General features: G+C 47.0%; 1 protein-coding gene across 1 annotated transcript in view; it reads right to left on the bottom strand.

Annotated features, from left to right (window-relative positions):
* Positions 1-3740, bottom strand: part of ZNF804A (zinc finger protein 804A) — a 121743-nt gene extending 118003 nt beyond the window's left edge. The window contains exon 1 of the mRNA XM_070423260.1: positions 3630-3740. Within this exon, the coding sequence (XP_070279361.1) occupies positions 3630-3740 (111 nt within the window). The remainder of the gene's footprint in view (positions 1-3629) is intronic.
* Positions 3741-20681: the final 16941 nt, after the last annotated feature.

Raw genomic sequence — 20681 nt, 5'->3', positions numbered from 1 at the left:
CATTATTGGCTCGCTGCATGGCCTCTGAACCACCACTCATTCCTTCTGAATTCCGTCATCAGTAAAACTGACCGAGTTATCTCATGAGACACAAACATGCTCATCACCTAACAGAATGTAGTGAATAAATTAGTAACGATTTCCAAAGTTCCAAAGGCAAACACCAGACGCTGTATTAAAAATGATAAAATTCTATTTAACTTTTGTATTAAATGTATAACATATATTTAAATGCTTAAAAATATATAATTAAGGCAAAGAAATTTTGTGGATCAGTTGCAAAGCGTAAGTATAGCCAAATGTGCTCATTCAATAAACACTCACGTACCACATGGTGGTTGGGGAACTCTAGGGGAAAGAATGAGTAGACATGAAGGTAAACTTAATCCATGGTCATTAACCCATATAACTCATTCATGATATTCTGGAACATTAATTAAATAGTAGCTTATTTCTTATTCCATGGAGTTAAAACTATATCACAGATAGGATGCTACCAGAATTCATGACCGGCATCGTGAGCTTTCAGTACAAATTAGAAATCTGTACGTTTTCAGCTAAAATTGTCAAGAGAAATATATTTAAAAGTTCAGGAATAGGGTCAAGATTGACAATAGACTGACAATAGACTTAATCTGTACAAACCTTCTAAAATTTGATGTGTGCCTGGCATACTGTGACCTATGGAACGAACTGTACATGTGGGTTACATGCTCAGTATGAGTGGCAGGATTCCATTCTGGATTTAGGACCACAAACAATCCGCCACTGTCACGGAAACCCGAGTTTTATTCTATAAGCGATTTTGTTCTCTAAGTAACCTTCTAATCCATGAATATCACTGTTTTAACAGTTACAGGCTAACTTACATCACTTCAATGATTTTATTTGAAGACTGTAAGATCATTTTATTTAATTTTGAATTTTTCAAGTGTTCAGAATGTCCATTAGTTATCCAGTGATTGAAAATAATTGGAAATTCTTTGCAAAAATCAAAATACCTTTTCTCTAAATGGTTTTTGGTTGTAAGTTGTACTTTTCTTGAACACACACACACACACACACACACACAGACACACACAGGACCACTGGACATATTATTAAAAATCCTTTTAAGTTAATGCACATTTTGAAATGTGATGGTTTTTTAAAGGGAAAGTTAAAAATATATCAAAATCAAATAGACAAAAAAGTAAAAATGATCCCATAAGTATTATTCTCTGAAACTGGGATTAAAAACATGATAATCATAAATTCTTACTTGAAAATGTTCAAATTGTAGCACATACACATTTTTAAGTTAGTATTTGTGTTTCTTATAAGGTTGCAAATTCTGAGAAGTTTCAGGTTCAGTTTTCTGGAGGTAGCTTATAGTAACTTTTCGCTTATAGTAAGTCCTCATGGCATCCTATGTGCTGTAAATAATACACTTCAGGCAAATATAAATGTTAACAAGGAATGTTTATAAAATATAAATGTTCTTTAATATAAATGCACTTGTGACTATATTTAGAATCTCTTCTCTTATACTTAAAAATAGGCATAAATCTCCAATTTCAAATATAGTTGGACCATACATGAAGACCTACATCATTTCTGTCCGTGGAAACCTTACACAGGAAATACAGACTTGAGCAGCTTATGAACATAACCTGAAAGGAGGAGCTATAAAGCCCCTATAAGTCCTTTCACTAGAACTAAGAGAAATATGGTGGGAGCTTTTTCTAAACCTTTTTGTTTGTTGCTCGTGACACATGTTTATATTTAATTTATTTATCTCACAAAGGTCCCAAAGTTACACTGGCAAATCTGGAATTTAACCTCTTCTTGGCTAATACGAGCGATATCGAACTAATCAATTTCAAACTCACAACAAACGCATCAGCAAAGGCAAGGTCAAGCATGATCAGAAATCCAAGGTTGACTCACGCATCCAGATTACCATAATGTTAACAAATTGAGATGTTCCAAGTAAAATTTTGTCTACGGATTCTATTGTGAGGTTTTATCACCAATGAAATGAGATCTTATTCAATAAGTTTGCCTTTTCCCAAAAGTGAAACTTGATTTTTAAAAAGAAGCCAGAACATACTTTCTTTAAAATGAAGGGTTCCCCCCGCAAAATAAATACATAAATAAATAAAAATTGCCTCCCATGGCTGAGTTCTCTCCATGGAACTAGAGTAACCTTAAGGAGTCCCTCAGTCTCTGCCTACTGCTCTGAGGAAGACCACAGAAGAGTAATCACTTCCTTTTCTTCAACAACCACCACAACCTTACCCAGAACAGTAATAAAAAGCAACAAACTAACCCTGCTTCTTTGATTCTTAAATGAGCTGAGAGGAGTGGTTCAATAGATTCATGGGGGGGCAGGGAGGGGGATCAGTGTCAAATTCACTTAAAACTTCCAATGAGAACTTTCTATTTTTGGAAAACACATCACAGCACATTTTTTTTAAAAAGAAATGTGTATAATCATTTTTCTAAGATACACAAAGAAAAGTAGATGAAGAATGCTGTGTTTGCAGTTGGACTAACCGAATTTGTCCATGAACTACTGCTCTCCAGACTGAGGCTAGGTAATTACTTTGTTAAAAAATAAAATAAAATAAATGAGGGGGAGGGGTGTTGCTTGCTATGGTCCCAGACTTCGGGATACGCGCATTTGCATATCCCCACCTTCTCCTGGCTCTACTCTGCAGTTCTCTGCCTAATGAGTCTTCCCGCTACTTTTTCTTTTTCTTTTTTTTTTCCCTTCCCCCCCCCCCCCCCCTGGATTGAATGAAGCGCATGCTTCTCAGGAGACCCCAATACCTGGGAGTCCGTCCTGCGGGGAGGTGTGTTGCTAAGGGGGTTGGGGAAGAAAAGTAACCGCTACCATCACACTGCACCATCCCGACGCTCAGCACATCCCCGTCCACCAATCAGGAGTGACCTTCCGGCGAGGATGCGGCAGGACGGGCTCCGTGGTCCAGGGAGGACCCCCGGCGCCGCAGGGTCCGGTCCGCCGGTCTCCTCGGGGCTCCGACTGCCACGCGCCGCCCGCACCCCGCGCCCCCCAACCCCTTCGCGGGAGCAGCGAGCAGGCGCCCCCGAGGGCCCGGGCTGCCGGAAGCTCAGCGCCAACTCCTCGCCGGAGAGAAGTTTGCTCCCAGTCCTTGGGGATCCGCCGGCACCCCAACTCCACCGGGGACCCCACGGGCTCGGCACCCGAGACCCTCACCCACCCCCGCGCTCGCTCCATCCACGCGCCCGGCGCCCGCCTCCCCCGGGGACCCCACAGGCTCAGTCCCCGAAGCTCCCCGAGCCCAAACGTGCTGCGGGGTTACTTGGGGGTTGAATTTTAATTTTTTCCTTTTCTTTCTTAAAAAGAGACCTGCTGACACCATGTGCTTCCGACCGGGACGCAGGTCATCGTAGCGCGATGCCGCGCGGCCAAGGGTCAGCCGGGCCCCGGTCCCGGCGGCTGCCGGCGATTTCTCCCCCGCGTTCTCCCCGCGCGCGCGGACACCGAGCATCGGGGCCGGCGGGATCGCCTCCCAGCCTCCCGGTACCCCCGATCCTGCGAACGCCCTCTGGGACCGGGGGAGGGAGGGAGGGAGATTGAGGGGTCGGGGGCGAAGCCTTACCGGGGTCCGGTTCCCGCTCTTGCTCAGGGGGCCCCGGAAGACTCCCTTGATGTTGCGAAAGTGCCCGTTGCTGAGGCGCGTGGAGCTGATGACAATGTAGTAACACTCCATGGGGCAGCCGCCGCTCCATGCGCCGCGCGCCCCGCCGCAGCCGGAGCCGGAGCCGCAGCCGGAGCCGGAGCCGGAGCCCGAGCCCGAGCCCGAGCCCGAGCCGCAGCCGGAGCCGGAGCCGGAGCCCGAGCCCGAGCCCGAGCCCGAGCCGCAGCCGGAGCCGGAACCGGGCCGGGGACCCGGGAGGAGCCGGGAGGTGCCGGGAGGCCGGGCTGGGGACCCGCGGGCGGGACGGCACCCGCCTCCCTGCGCGCCCTTCGCCTCCGGAGCCTGGCGCCCTACTCCCCGGGGCCGTGCGCGCCCGGGCGCCCCCGCCTCCGCATGCTCCGCGCCCCCCGGTCCCCGCTGCTCCCCCGATCCGCTGAGGGGCGCGGCGCCCCGGGACCTCGGCGGGGGCCGGCGGGAGGCCGCGCGGAGCCGGTGCGGGCGGAGCGGCCGCGAGGAGTCAGTGCCGGGGGCGCCGCATCCCGCGCGGGGCCCGCGCTCGGAGCCGCCGGGCGGGCGGGCGGCGGGAGCGTTAATATAGCGCGTGGCGCCCCGTCCCCGCGCGGAGCCAATGGCCGCGGCCGCCGGAGCCGGAGCCGCCGGAGGAGGCGCCCGTCCCGCCCCCGCTCCCCCCGCGCCGGGCGGCCTCCCTCGCGGGGCCGACGCCGGAGGAGCGCGCGGGGCGGGCGCGGAGGGACGGACCGCGGCCCCGGCGGGAGGGGGCGGCGCCGCCGAGGAGGGGAGACCCCGCCAGGTGGGGCGCGGGGGAGGCGCGGACCGAGGCTTCTGGCTGGTAGTCGGGGCGGCCGGGAGGGGGGTTGGGGGGGAATAAATGAATAATTCAGCGCCCGGAGCCGAGCCCTCCCGCTGCAGCGCCTCCGGCCAGGCAGGTGCCAGAGCTGCTTCTGTCTCCAGACAGCGGCTACCCTTTGGGTTTGGCTTATTCGGTTTTATTTGTTTTCATGCATTTTTGTATTTTTTTAGTTGGGAGGTTGGATCCTGTTCAGAAAACGTGACCCCTCCCTGCCCCCGTCTCCCAAGGGTGGACACCCCGAGCGCTCCTGTGGGTAGTTGGGGGGTGGGGATGGGGGTGGCGGGTGGGAGGGGGAAGGGTCTTGGCGACGCGAATGCCAGTGGTCAGCAGGTGAGAACGGGGCCCCCGGTTTACGGGCTGCGCGCCCCAGTGGCGCCCCCTCACACCTTCCCCAGAACCGCGGGTTCCCCATCCATTGCCAAAGCGGAGGGAGCACGGTGCTTTGCCGCAGAAAAGCCGCTGGAGCTGGCGGTGCCTGCCCCCCATCCTCCCACCACAGCCTGGGGAGGGTGGGGGGACAAAGGGCGCCGGGGAGCGCCCTGCATGGGAGACCTGCACGGAGCCCACGGCGGCCTAACGCGAAGGGAACGGGGTGGGGTCCTCGCCGGGTGGTTAAGGGGCCAGACCACAGCCCTGGGCCTGGGCGCGCCCTTGCCCTCTCACCAGCTGGTCTCTGCAGGTTCCCATCCTCCCAGGTGTGGGTGGGCGCGCCCCTCCAGGTGGATGCGCACAGGACCCCTTCGTGTGCGCGCTCAGGGAAGATGATGAGCAGACTGGGGCGCTGGGAGGGGAGCCTTCAGGGATTTGCTGAAGGCTTTCTCCTCGCGCCTGGAAGGACTTAAGGGGTGATTCTAGGCCTCCCGATGCGTGGCTGTCAGAGCAAACTGCACTTTGATATCATGGGTTTACCTTTTTCACGTGGAGGACGTTTCAAATGTTCCATCCACAGTGTCCCGAATACAAGATTGTATACAGCAGCGACTCTGCAAACCATGATATGGTCCTTAAACGAATCTGCCAATTCGATTTTACTCTTTTTAAAAAACATATATTTGTATTGATTTCAAAGAGGAAGGGAGAGGGAGAGAGAGAAACATCACTGATGAGAGAGAATCATTGATCCACTGCCTCCTGCACGCCCCCTGTTGGGGATGGAGCCTGCAACCTGGGCACCTGTCTTGATGGGAATCAAACTGTGACCTCCTGGTTCATAGGTCGACACTCAACCACTGAGCCACACCAGCTGTGCTGATTTTACTCTTTGAAAGAAGAGGAGGAAGAGAGACAAAGGTATTTATAGGAGAGGCAACATTTATGTGAGTCAATTATAATTTAGGGGGGTGGGAGGGGGGGTGCAGGATTCATGTCAGGGGCATTCTGGGGCCATGCTTCCAGGTAAACAAAGACCAGGAAGCTGGTGGGATGGTCAGCGCTCACTGGGAAATGCCAGCCTTACTGAGAGGCACCTGGCGCCCTGGGCGAGTCGGGAAGTCTTGGGAGGAGGAGGCAGCAAGGATTTAGAAGCTTCTCTACCCTGAGGGTCAGATCACCTGGCCGTTTGTGAGAGTTCAGGAGGAACGTGATACTATTAGAAAAAGTGATCACCACTCAGGATCTGTGGAAATTACTAGTAAATGTATTGGGGCTCCCACCGAGAGGAGGTAGAAGCAGGACTAGGCAGGCAGAATAAGGGGGGAGGAAGGAGGGCGTGTGGAGGAGACCGCTGGAACCAGCTACCACCACAGGAATGCTGCCTTGCAGGTAACAGGGTCCCACAAGACGAGAATACCTGCCTTGCACGTGCAGAAGGTTGCAAGAGACGGGGTGGAAGGAGGAAGCGCGGACATAACTGCAGGGCCAAGCGAGGTCCAGCTACAAACCACAAGGGCATGTATCCTGCCGGTCGGGAGGTTGTAAGAGACGGGGGAGAAGCAGGGGGAAGCGCCAGGTGGGAGGCAGAAGGCGCCAGTCAGAGTGTGAGACAAGGTCCATAGCTAATAAAATCTCCCAGACAAATGAGCTTCGGCGGCAGCCCATTCCTGGGCCTGCTCCCCGTGTAGGCAGTTGGCGTCCCCTTATAGTAAACTCCCACACTCTTGCTTAAATCTCCTGGTCCGTGATTTTATTCCTCAACGTGGTGAGACACAATCCCCAGAACTCCGACTGGTTGTTTGGGTGTCACTATCATTACGGTTATTTTTGATGATACACCGAGGACGCAGGCATTCTCTGAACACCTCACTCCGGGAACCACTAATAACCTGCATGATTTCCATGAGGCCTTTTGAAGCTTTGGAAACTTGCGGTTATGAGACAGGAGATAAAATCTCCACTATCACTGAACTCAACCAGGGGCTCTCGTAAGGAAATGGAAGATGCCCCATACAGGAGAAGAGCAGCTCATGTCATTTTCTTGTGTGTGGAAGTCATAATAGTCGAAGCTAGGTGTTGGGGTGTTGCTGTTGTTTGCAATATTTTTCTCTAGAAATACTTCTGACAAAATGTTCAGATATTTATCTACATTGTAAAGCTCACTTTCTGCTCATGACCCAGGACCCACAGTTACATGACTTTCCTATGGAGCAGGGTATCATCCACATGGAATGTCCTGGCGAAGTTTATATATCACACACCTTAAGGTACAAATGTCATAAAAATAAGCTTTCGTGGAATATCTTAACAATCCCTGAAAAATGTCACTTTACTGATAGAATAGTCTACTTTTGCCACATACATGCTTGGTCCTGAGGAAACAGAGGGAAGCTAGATGGTCAGGAATCAGGACCATGGGGGGGAAGAGGAACTAAAACTGGGGAACCCAACTAGGTAGAGTTACTAAGACACCCCAACTGAGCGGGGAAGGCATGGACTTTAAAATGTACGGATATTGCTAAGACCAGCAGCTTGCAAATAACCAATCACAAGGCAGTGAGGCATACACACCCATCCCGAGGATATTGCTGAGGCAGAATTATTTGAAAAGACCAATCAGGAGCTAGCAAGGCCGTATCCACTCCCCAGATTACAAAGCGATAGGGCTCCCTCTCTCCCGCCCTCTCCCCAGCAGAGTCCTGGGCTGATGGTCAGAGACAGGCTCCTGAGCCCGGGCTGACGGCCATGTGGGCCTCCCACGCGGACTGATGATAAGCTTCAACTCCCTTGGGTGCCGAGCCACACCTGCTGCTGCATGGCCCCCCCGGCACCTTTTCCAGGACCGCTTCTCCCCGTAAACTTCGCCTCCCTTAACCCATTCTGTCCTCCTCGAATCCCTTCTTCCGCTTCGTGGGACAAGGAACTCGGACTCACACTATGCACATTTTGGTTTCAATACGACAGGTGGCTTTGGCCTGTCACATCTAAACCTGTACATAAACTGTAGCAAACACACCATCGATTTGCTGCTGCTACGTGAAGGATGCTAACGGTTAAGACGAAATACAACATTTTTGGGATTCATTCTTCCTCATTATCTCTCTACCCATGAAGTCATGTGTCTAAGTCACCCAGTACTGAGTGAACCCCCGGGGGCTGGACTGCACCTTGGGCGCCTTCCAGAAGAGAGCGCAGGTCCCTGTGGTCTGCCTGACGGAGTAGCCACATCCGCTCACGTCATTCAAATAAAACGGTCTCCGCACTGTCTGACACTCACCAACGAGCCTGTTCCCTGGGAACTCCATCACATCCGCCTTCGGGGCCAGGAGAACAAGGAGCCACCACCATATCCAACCTGGTTTCTAACTACAACAGCAGCTACGAGGCCCAAAGGCTTTCTCATAGCAAAACGCCTGGCCTTGTGTTTGAATTTTGCTAAGAATGAAGTGAGATGTCAAGGAAATCAGAACTTCCCCATCGTCTCGGGGAGGAAGCATACCTTCCCGTAGCAACACATTAAAATGAGGAAAGAGTGATACATTACCATGTGCTTCCATTTTGCTGGTCCTATTTCTTACCTTTTGTCTTAGTGCAAAGATAGCAGGTACTTAAGTGAATATCTTTAAATGCCCTGCTGTGTTATAATCTCTATGATATTCATGATCTACTTCCATTATTTTAATTCTGATTTCTTTCATTAGCAACCATTTTCACATGCATTATTTCTATGGACCAATACCATCCTAATTTTAAAAAATATTTTTTCCCTCTTAAGGACTTGAAAAATTTATATGAGTTTAAGTATCTCGCTGCTGTTGTAAACATGCAGAATCAATATATCTAAATAAGAAAATATATTTCAAAGTATTTTATGGGACAATTATAGATCACTGGGGTTTAGTTGCCAACTTTTCAGCTGAAAAAAAATGCAATCCATAATTTCAATATAAAAGTTTTAAATGAGTGACATCAGTCTAAATTACAGTGCATGTTTCTGCCACCACACACTTCAATTTTCCCCCTTTTCTACACGTGCAATCACCCTTCAATGTTTCCCCTTTCCACAACGGCATTTCAAATCAAGGCTCCTGTGCTCTGAGCTTGTCTGACTCCCCTCATTCCCTGATCCTCCTCTTGCTTTGCTAACCCCAAACCTGGACTGAGTATTGCTCCTGACCCACTCTTGCCTTACATGAGATCTCAGAACAAGTTGCTGCCCGGAAATGCAAAGCCAAGGTCCGGCTACCTTTCGGGGACCAGTGGCTGGGTTCCCTGCATCTTGACTCTTGCCCTGACTCTCTCTGACCAGATCTTCCAGAAGAAAGTCGATCTTCCCTGACCTTGCCTACAGCTGCTTGAGACCACAGGCCGCCACCTCTGGGCGCCTGACCTTCACCTTCCCGTGGTCACAACCTCGGGGTGCTGCACTCCGTTGGCCTGGATAGCGTCCCCTCACTAGAGTGAGCGAGTCACACCACTTACCTTCACTCCCGGGTCCCAGCAGCTCTTGCCTGGGCTCTGTCCACCGAGTTCCTGCCCCTGTGACATCCTGAAGAGAAAAAACAAAACGCATTTCAGTCACTGCGTGTTTTACAACTGTGGTGGGATGGCGCCTTGGTGGTTACAGAGTACATTACTGGGATTCAGAACTTCATTTTATTACTAGAGTGGGGCCTTGACTTACGAGTGTCCCGACTAACGAGTTTTTCGAGATACGAGCCATCTCTCGGCCGATTTTTTGCTTTGAGTTGCGAGCTAAAATTCGGATTATGAGCCAGTTTCAGATACCCCACCTCTAGTTGGTGCAGCGAACGTCACAGTGAACGCCACAACATCAGCCCAGTATCACGTGTCTCACTCGTTCACAATTGATTTGACATAGGAGTAATTTGAGTTACGAGCTCCGTCATGGAACTAATTAAACTCATAAGTCAAGGCCCCACTGTATAATCATCCTAACACCATAGGCAGATGCTTGGTTATTTATAAAACCGTATAATATAATGATAATTTGTAACTCTGTCCTGTCACTATACAGCTCTTTTGTTTGCATTCATGTTTGCAATCACATTGGTGGCCAGTATTACTTCTTTTATTGTTTTGGAAATGAGAAAAAATCTAGGAATTTAGCACATACATGCTTTATTTATCCTGAGATGCGACGCCGTGGTGTGATGACATGCTGCAGGTGTGGGTGAGGCCTCGCCAGATCAGAGAAAATTGGTGGGAGAACTGTATGTTACTATGATCACCAGATCAGTTCCTTATTATCAGATCGATATTGACACGCCAGGACTCAGACACATCTATGGTTGAGACAGGGTTTGGTTTCTGCAAAGCAGTGTCACCTGTTGTATACAGTAAGATGGCACATTTGGGTGTTTTGTCTGCTGTATCTCCATTTGATTTCCATTTTTGTTTGTTTTGTATTTACGCAGGAGCTGTAAGCATATGGGTTTTTATAACTGGTTTGATGTCAATATGTTTAAGTAAAAGTGTGCCACAAATGAACCTAATCTACGCCAGAGAGTCCTGAAAAAAGATTCAGATGTGAGAAACAGCGGAACATGCTAGTCATGGGATATGCATTGAATTATTGATCTTATTGGCTTCTGGTTTTATTACTGTGTAATTTGAAAAAAGATGGTGACCTTTTAAGGTAATTATTAATTAACTATTACCTACTAGCAGGTCTACCCTCCATATTTCTGCTTCTGTATTTCAATTCTGTGGAGTTTACTTTTATTAATATTTTTCCATTGATTTTTAGAGGAGAGAGGGAAAGACAGAGAGAATCATCGATGTGAGAGAAACATATCGACTGGTTGCCTCCTGCACGGGCCCCAACCAGGGCCTGGGCCGGGGAGGAGCCTGCAACTGAGGTACGTGCCCTTGACCAGAATCAAACCCTGGACCCTTCGGTCCACAGGCTGACGCTCTATCCACTGAGCAAAACCGGCCAGGGCAATTCTGCTGAGTTTAAATGGAGGAGGGCGGGGAGGAAGTTGAAAACAAAGACTGTATTTTTTAAAAATAACTAATATCTCATCAATTATAAGATGGACCCTTTTTATCTCCACTAATATAAAAAGCACACTGCCGATGAACTGTAAGGAGCCACTGATGACACAACATCTCAATTACAGAGATGTGAAAAACAGAAAGATGCAGAACCTAGATTTGGGCAGACACCACCACGATTCACAATGTACGAGAAGCCACTGCAAGATGCGTCCAACAGAACCAGCCATGGAATATTGGGCAGATGATGTACTCCTTCCCCTCAGTGAGTCCGCCTCTAAAAGAACAGGAATAAGCCAGACACCATCTCATGTGCCTTCAAGCTTGAATGTCTCTGAGTCTCTGGCACCGTCCCCAGAGCTGACAGTGGTCAGGCCTGGCAGAACAGAACACGGTTTATGTTCTTACTGGGGGATGTGCGTCTTGATGGTGAAAATGTAGGAATGTGGGATTTAATGCAAATGTAAAAAGGGCCAGAGAGAAATTTCACACTGTTGCTTGGGTTCAACCCTAAGAAGTAAATTAAACAGATTATATTATGCAGTTATTTAACAAGTCTTAAAAGAATGGTAGGTTACCTATTGACCAATACAACATATTTATCTGATACTGGGTTTGTATGTTTTTTATCTCCTTACTTTTCAATGATAATAAGTAGCGTTGGGAGAGATGCCAGAACACTGCTAATTTAAGAGCCAAAGCTACATTTCTAATATGTTGCCAAAGAAATTAATGTAATTGGATACTATACAACTAATTTACCAAAAGAAATAAAATGAAGATATATTATTATAAGTCAAGAAAAGAGATGAACTATTATTACATTCCTCAGTTTTACAGTCCTTTTGGAAAGCAATCTGGCAAAATCTATTAACATTAAAATTGCAAATAACTTTTGAGCTGGCCACTGCATTCCTGGGACTCTCTAAATAGAATGAAAGGATATTCATAATACTTAAAGCTGCACTGTGCAATTGCTCATAGTTAAAGAAATGGACATAAAAAAGAAATTGTATGTTTTATATAAAGAAAATTATCATCAATAAAGGAATGGTTACATAAATGGCTACATATACCATAGACTTGGCATCTAATAAAATAATAAAGTGTATCTATAACCATTCATTTGGTAGGATCGCCTAGTTGTTTTATTGTATAAGATATGCAATGGACAAACAAAAGAAGAATATAAAATAGGATCTGGTTTTGTGTAAAAAACATGAACATGTGTATCTATTGGTAAAAGAATAAGAAGGCAAAAGTATAGGTAAGGGTCTATGTAGTTTGTTAACATACCATAATGTCAGGGATAAGGGAGAAGAAAAAAACTAAGAAGGAAAAAGCTAGGGAGATGGGAAAAGTAAGACTGACATACATACATATACATATACATATACTGACACATAATCTGCGTAAAAACACAGAACACAAAAACAAACAAAAAAAAGGAAAGAAGGAAGGATATAGAGGGAGGAGGGATGATACAAACATTACCATTAGATGTGAAAATTGTAGGAGATAGGTGGAAGCAGGGAGAACACTGGGAAGAGACTAAAGTAAGAGCAATTTGTCTACGATGGTGACAAGAGATGAATTGGGAAGGGCTTTCGAACGCGAATGGACAAGAATTCCTGATAAACTGGATGTGAAGTGATGAACAGACAAACTCAGAATAGCTGGGAATTTGACCTGAGAGGAGTCCTGGTGCAGCGCTTACTCTGGGGAGGGCTGGAGAGAAGGTGGGGAGAGGCTGAAGATCAGGTGACATTGTAATCCGGTTGAGGTGATGCTTGGATGCACAGGTGGAGAGCACAGGGATGGGCATATGGGCGTCATGTACAGGCCCGGACGGGGCTGCCTGGAGTCCCCTGAGAGGCTGGAGGTGTGGGCACCAGGACAACCAGGTGAGTCCAGGCAAAACAGCTGACAAGACAGACAGTGATGCCACAGAGGGTTCCGGACAGGAGACCGGGATGCCGTGGAGGCTCTTTCCTCTGGAAAGAAGGGCCTCGCTTAGGAGGGGTCAGGTCTGAGGAACAGTGACAGCTCAGGCGAGGGGATCAGATCGAGATCTCAAGTTGTCCGTCGGAAGGTCAGTGGGAAGTGAGAAAGCCGACCTGGTCCTGCGGTTAGTCGGCTAATTCACAATGATGTGGGGAACGTTTATGTCAAAAAAGGTGAAGGGCTGTCCTGGCCGGTTTGGCTCAGTGGATAGAGCATCAGCCTGCAGACCGAAGGGTCCTGGGTTCGATTCCAGTCAAGGGCATGTACCTCCGTTGCAGGCTCCTCCCCAGCCTGGGCCCTGGTCGGGGCACATGCAGGAGGCAAACAATCGATGTTTCTCTCACATTGATGTTTCTCTCCATCTTTTCCCCCCTCTTCCACTCTCTCTAAAAATCAACGGAAAAATATCCGTGGGTGAGGATTAAAAAAAAACAAAATAGGATTGATTTAAAATGAAAAATCCAATTTAAGAATTAGTCAGATCAAAGTACCCTAGTCAATGTAAAATAAACCATGTATTTTACATCCTATAAAATTAATTGTACGTATGACAGCATATTTATACATTGGAAATCTGAAATACCACTCAAATACAGAGTGACACAAAGAAAAACAACTTATACTGGTGACACAATTCAGTTGATTCAATGAAACCAAACCACTTGACACGGTAAGCAGGATTTTGGGTATTTCCAGTCGGATAATATGTGTATGTGACCAGAAATAAAAGGCAAATGCACTGCATTGTCTCCGTTTCAAGTTTTCTGGGCTTCCAGTCCCATCAGCTGCTCCGGAGGAAGAACACCTGAGCGGCTGTGTGGGGAACGGGGCGCCTCGCTGTGCCGCCTGAGCACAGACATAAAAGCCCACCTTCACAGCAAGTCGCACGTCACGACAGGATTAGCCAGGTCGGTGGACACTGTGCCGGGAGGCTGTTCAGACCGGAGCAAGCCCATGAGGTGTCACCGATATAAGTGGCCAGTGAGTTTGAGGTCAAAGATCTAGATCCAGGAAATGCAGGAAATTCCACCCGTGACGTGAAGAAGGCGGTGGCTGGAGGCTTGAACCCAAGGCCCAAACATGCGTGGGCCGAGGAGACCAGATGGGGCTGGAATATGCAGCAGGTGAACGCAGACGGCATCTGGAATGACCCTGGGGGGGGGGGGGGGGTAGGAAAGGACAGGGAGGAAAAGGGCAAAGTGTGTCCATTTCAGCTAGGCCGGGCCCTGGGCTGTCTCCGTGAACAGAGCTGCCAGTGGCAGTGAGAACAGGGTTATTAAAGATGCAAACGCAGTAAGGGCCTCACAGGTTTACAACCCGGGTAGACAAAGGCGAGCTGGCGTGCGTTTTCTAAGCTCCCGGGTGACGTGTGATGAACTCCTCGCCATGAACTCCCTCATCTGGGGTGGAGGTAACCCGTGTGCCTCCTCGGACGGGATTCGTGAGGAGCGGAGTGCGATGGTGTCACTGATCATCCCGTCTGTGACTGTGTTATATGGAAGCACAAAAATGTCGTTTTTACCAGGAACTTGGTTACAAGCGGTAAGTTCAATGCCTGCTTTGTCACAGGTCCAAGGCATTCCTGAGGTATTTTCCAAGTGCTGGGTTTATAGTGACTCTCTGCCAATTTGAGAATGATCGGAGAGGCAGTATTTTTAGCTGCAAAGCATTTTGTTCCGATGAAGCCTGTGCACACAAGCTGCCCAGGTGAAGCTGGGAGTCGGGCCCAGCCCCCACACAAAGGGGCCGCCTCTGAGGAAGCCGGTGTGAAGCCCACGAGCGGGTCACAGAGAACTGTGGCTGAGCTGGGAGAGGTCTGGAAATTCACCAGGCGTTACAAGTGAAACATTCAGTTTTCATCACAATGCCTAGTTATTTCTGTTTGTTTATACTATTTTGTTTAGTTTTTATTGTCTTTTAAAATTGGTAGCCAGATTTTTTTCTGAACTAAGGCAGCAATATCCTGAAATAAAACAGGTTTTTTAAAACAGGTTTTAAAAAAAGAAATATTGAACCTTCGAATATTTTCAAAATTATAAGAAAAATATTGCTGCAAGGAAGGACTGAGAAATTGGTCCAAGTGGTCACAGATAGGACCACCCGGCCATTGTGACTCAGCAGTTAAGTATGAACCAGGAGGTCAGGGTTGGATTCCTGGTCAGGGCACAGGCCTGGGTTGTGGGCTCCATCTCCAGTGTGGGGTGTGCAGGAGGCAGCTGATCCATGACTCTCTCTCATCCTTGATGTTTCTATCTCTCTCTCTCCATCTTCCTTCCTCTCTGAAATCAATAAAATATATTTTTAAAATATAGGACTAAATTAAGATACTTTAGTCAAAATAAAATTAATTCTTCAACATAGTAATTTAAAAGACAGTTACCTGTAATGATACACTAGTGACTGTGGCTTAGTCATGCGTTATACAGCACAGACGTGTTATTGTACAGCACAGACGTGTTATTACTGAGGGAGGATGGGGGACAGCACTATCTGAGTTGTCACATCATTTATTGAAAAGATAAAGAAGTATGTAAAAATGTTCTAGGATATTAACTAAGATAATTTAAACAAAAATTAAGACTATTAAACTAATGGGTCAGCTCTCTCTCTCTCTCTCTCTTTCTCTCTCTCTCTCTCTCTCACACACACACACACACGCAAAAGCAGTCAGAAGAAAGAGCAGGGGGAATGTGTTGAAACTAGGACAGGAGCGGTAGCTGCAGCCCAGCCTGCATTCTCCATGAAAACGTAGCAGGTGCAGGAGCTGAGAGAAAAACTGCTGTAGCTGGGAGATCTGCGCCCAGTTTGACGCTGCTGAGTCCTCACCGGCCCTGACAGGGAAGACACACCATGTATCCAGGGCTTTGAACAGGCCAGGCTCCTCCCAAATGCTCCCCCGGGGTAACAAGGACCGTAGTGCGTGGGCATTCAAGGCTGCACGTTAACACTCATCAGCATACCAGCAGTGCTTCTGTATTCCCCTTTAACTTCTCCTTAAAACACACAGAATAAGAACAATAAAGAACACATTTGCCCTAGGCCTAGCCGGTTCGGTGCAGTGGATAGAGAGTTGGCCTATAGACCAAAGGGTCCTGGCTTTGATTCTGGTCAAGGGCATGTACCTTGGTTGCAGGCTTCTCCCCAGCCCGGGCCCTTGCCCTTATCGGAGTGCATGCAGGAGGCAACCAATCGATGTGTTTCTCTGACATCAATGTTTCCCTTTGACCTTTCTCTCTCCCTTCCACTCTCTCTAAAAATCAATGGAAAAATATCCTCAGGTGAGGATTAACAACAACAAAAATAAATAATAAGAAGAACACATTGATTCCAAGGAGCAAATGTACCAAATATTGAATCATGAAGCTGATGGACCAAGAGGGAATGACTAAGCATTGATTTACTCCAATTTTCCACCTTTGATTTGGGTAAAAAATATACCGTTAGGTTACTCAGTGGTCGGCAAACTTCTGCTCGCAAGCCACATGCAGCTCTTTGGCCCGTTGAGTGTGGCTCTTCCACAAAATACTGACTTCTGCGCATGGGCCACGAAGTTTCAATCGCATTGTACGTGCGCACCCGCACGTGGTATTTTGTGGAAGAGCCATACTCAAGGGGCCAAAGAGCCGCATGTGGCTCGTGAGCTGCAGTTTGCCGACCACAGGATAAAGGCTACGTAAAGCAACCTGCAATTAATGGTGAGAGACATTTTGAGATTTCAGGATGAGAAAAGGAAGAATCTAGAATGATCTTTCCGCCACCACTCTACACAAAAGGAGGGGGGGTTTCTCCTTCCGTTTCCCTTTGCAATGCTACGTATCATCTTCGGGAGTTATCGTTTTCTTAAAAGAGGAAACGTGTTGGTACCATATTTCCACATCAAATCAAAGTAGCATTCCTGCAGAATGACAATAGAAACCATCCTACTTTATGCAAGAGTGTAGTAGCCTCTTTATTACTCCAAGAATACAAGGCATTTGACCTTGGGAATCGCACAATACATTGCACCCAAAGGTCAATGGAGGATGCACTTTTCATATAATGCAACTCCATCCCTAGGAGATGTGCTAAGGAAACATCTTTTATACATAATCTAATTGCTGTTATGGAATTCGGGACATGTAACCTACCATATAGTGAAGAAATAATTTACCTGCCATCATTAGGGATTTAAGTGTTCTAGTTAAGTGAAGTTTCAATACTTTAAAAATTTTAAAAACTCATTAATTTTAACCATGTTACATACTTCACTGACTTAGTAGACAGGGTATTCTAATAACATTTCTAGGTAAATCACTGTAGAGTTGTCATTGTGAATAACAAGTGCTGTTCTCTATTACAATGTCTAGTCAGGGCTGTTTGGTCAGGACTTAATGGTGAATTGCTCTGTAATATACACAGTTTGTTGAAGGCTGAAAAATGTATTTTTGATGTGAGAACAAACCACGTTTTGTTTGGTGCGCAGTTTGTGTATATGTATATGCACTAATATCTATAAATCATTCTAGATGTAACCATTAGTGTATATATCCAACTAAACATGAGTTCCCTGATGTCTCCTGTCCTCATCTGCTGCTACATGGAGCCCTTGGCTTATCCATAACCTCCCTGTCCCACAATGAGAAACGCCATCCTCATCATTCGCATCCACTCACTCAGTTGTTGGGTTCCAGTACACGTATGTGTGTCAGAATCGCTATCTTACTCCAACGGGGAACAAGGGTATCATCTAGAACATAGTGTTTATGCTCAGTGAAGTTTACCTTTAGTCTTAGAGAATTAATGTATTTACAGATTTACGTAGGGAAGCACCCATTCCCCCACAGGACTTGGCGAGGATTTTTCAGACGTTTATAATCTAAATATACTCTCTTGTCACATGATGCATTCCACGCTGGGAGCTCCAACCTCCTCGTGGTTTACAAATTGCATAAAGTTCACGCTTTGTGCCATGAAGTTCTAGGACAAAAACTGTCACATACCCAGCATCAGAGTAACTTAAAGATGGTTGCGTCTCCTAAGTCCTCCATGCTTCACCTACTCAACTCTCCTCCCACCAACCCTGGACACACTGAGTGATCGCTGCAGCCTTACCTTTTCCAGAATGTGAGACAGACTGAAGGCGAGAGCTTATCGGCTTTTCAGACTGCTTCTTCCACTTAGCAAGATGGATTTGGGATTCATCCATGCCTTTGCATGGCTGGATAGTCTATTCTCTCTTATCCTATATAATAAAGGGGTAATATTAAAATTTACCCTAATGGCAGAATGGCCAGGAATGGCCAATTGCTATGATGTGCACTGATCACCAGAGGGCAGACGGTCAACTCAAGAGCTGCCCCCTGGTGGTGAGTGTGCTCTCATAGGGGGAGTGCCGCTCAATCAGAAGCTGGCTCATGGCTGGCCAGTGCAGCGGTGGTGGCGGGAGCCTCTCCTGCCTCCGTGGCAGCATTAAGGATGTCTGACTAATGGCTTAGGCCCGAGGGCTCCCAGTCTGCCAGAAGGATGTCTGACTGCCAGCTTAGGCCCGATCCCCTGGGGAGTGGGCCTAAGCCCTCAGTCGGACAACTCCCACAGAGTCTTGGACTGCGAGAGGGCACAAGCCAGGCTGAGAGAATTCCCCTCCTCCCCGCCCCCTGAGTGCATGAATTTCCATGCACTGGGCCTCTAGTCACTAAATAATACTATACTGTCTGGATTTATTACAGTTTGTTTACCATACGCCCACTCGAAGTCATCTTTGTTGTCTTTAGCGTTTGTCAATTATGAATGAAGCTGTCATAAACATTGTTAGGCAGGTGTTTGTGTGAACAGAAGTTTGCAATTCAACTGGACAAATAGCTAGGATTGTTCCATCAATGCCGATTAACTCAGGTAGATCGACAATGCTGGTTTGCTCTTCTGTGCCCTTGCTGATTTTCTGTCTGCTCGCTCTACGGAGCACTGAAGGGAGGATCTGAAAGTCTCCAACAACAAGAGGGGATTTGTCTACCACTGGTTGGCTTTCCACAAAGGAGATGATTGCAGGTGACCTGGGAGACCTCTTTTTCAGGTGAGAAGACACATCCTGTGCAGACAGTGACTTCAGCTGCGACTGAGGATCTTACTGTTCCTCCCGAGGGCCTCTGGCCACGTGGGAGACAGCAGGTCGCCCACAAAAACCTGCTCTGCCCCCACCATTAGCCAGCTGCTTATATTGGTAGAAGGACAAAGATTACATGGGGAAGTAGGCAAAAGGGAATGCCAAGTGGGCAGTTCACAGGTAATGGGGGCTGGAGATTTGCAAAGGCCTGTGGGTATGCAAGGGCTGGGGGTCTTCAAAGGGCTGGTGATATGTAAAGGGCTGGGGATTCTGGTTTCTGCAACAAGGTTGCTAATCTTCCCATGATAGTCTGCATTTCTAGGTCACACAGGCGACTCCCAGCCAGGTTCAAATGTGCCTTCTTTAATCAAAACAAAACAATCATGGTTAACGGAGCACAATGAATATTTCCTATCATTAAAGTTGGCCCCAATATTCTATTTCTGCCCCTACCACTCTGCCACAGTAGTTTACCAATAGCTCCAGGCACAGTCTTTTCAAGCGAGCCCTCAAGGGGAGAATTTTATGGACAAAAGAAACTCACATTCTACGTAAGGAGCTTAGATCATCTGCAAATCCCCTAATAATCACGCTACTAATACATCACAATTCTATGAAAAGAATGCCCGTGCAAATTTAAAATTAAGCATGTGTATTGTAACTTCTGGATATAATAAATTTGAAATTAAAAGCTATTTTAAGTTAAAATGCATGGTTAATTTATATTTTAAAAATAAATATGTTGCCGAAACCGGTTTGGCTCAGTGGATAGAGTGTCGGCCTGTGGACTGAAAGTCCCAGGTTCGATTCCGGTCAAGGGCATGTACCTGGGTTGCAGGCACATCCCCAGTGGGAGATGTGCAGGAGGCAGCTAATCGATGTTTCTCTCTCATCGATGTTTCTAACTCTCTATCTCTCTCCCTTCCTCTCTGTAAAAAATCAATAAAATATATTAAAAATAAATAAATAAATATGTATAGACAATTACAATATATTTTCTAGACTGAAAATCTATAGTACTCTTCAGGCCATTTTTAGTTCCTTTTAAATTAAAACCCTCCAGATTTTAATTGTAATTTCCTTCTCAACTTTTTTTTTTATTGATTGTATTTAAAAGTTCACATTTTTAAAAAATATATTTTTATTGATTTCAGAGAAGAAGGGAGAGGGAGAGAGAGAAATATCAATGATGAGAGAGAATCATTGATTGGCTGCCTCCTGCACTCCCCACATGGGGATCGAAGCCACAACCTGGGCATGTGTCCTGACCAGGAACTGAACCCTGACCTCTTGTTCATAGGTTGACGCTCAACCCATGCCAGTCAGGCGCCCTTTGGAACTTTTAAATATGCAATACAATATTAACGGTAGCCAACATGCGTCTATTCTATCCCTGAGACTTACCTATTTTATAGCCAGAAGTTTATATTAGTTTGATGACTTTCACCCATTTCAGAACTCCCTCACCCACCCCCAGACGCCCCTGGCCACCACCCACCTGTTCTCTGTGTCTGTGAGTTTGGTTGGGGGGTTGTGTTTAAATTCCACATATAAGTGAGATCTTACAGTATTTGTCTTTCTCAGTCTAATTGATTCCCCTTAGCATCCTGCCCTCAAGATCACATATGTTGTTGCAAACGGCAAGATTTTCTTTTTAAAAAATCTT

Source organism: Myotis yumanensis, unplaced genomic scaffold (genome assembly GCF_028538775.1).
Source record: "Myotis yumanensis isolate MYYU_CA2020_CCGP unplaced genomic scaffold, mMyoYum1.0.hap1 SCAF_8, whole genome shotgun sequence".
Classification (NCBI taxonomy): domain Eukaryota; kingdom Metazoa; phylum Chordata; class Mammalia; order Chiroptera; family Vespertilionidae; genus Myotis; species Myotis yumanensis.
This window is presented reverse-complemented; position numbering and strand designations above follow the sequence as displayed.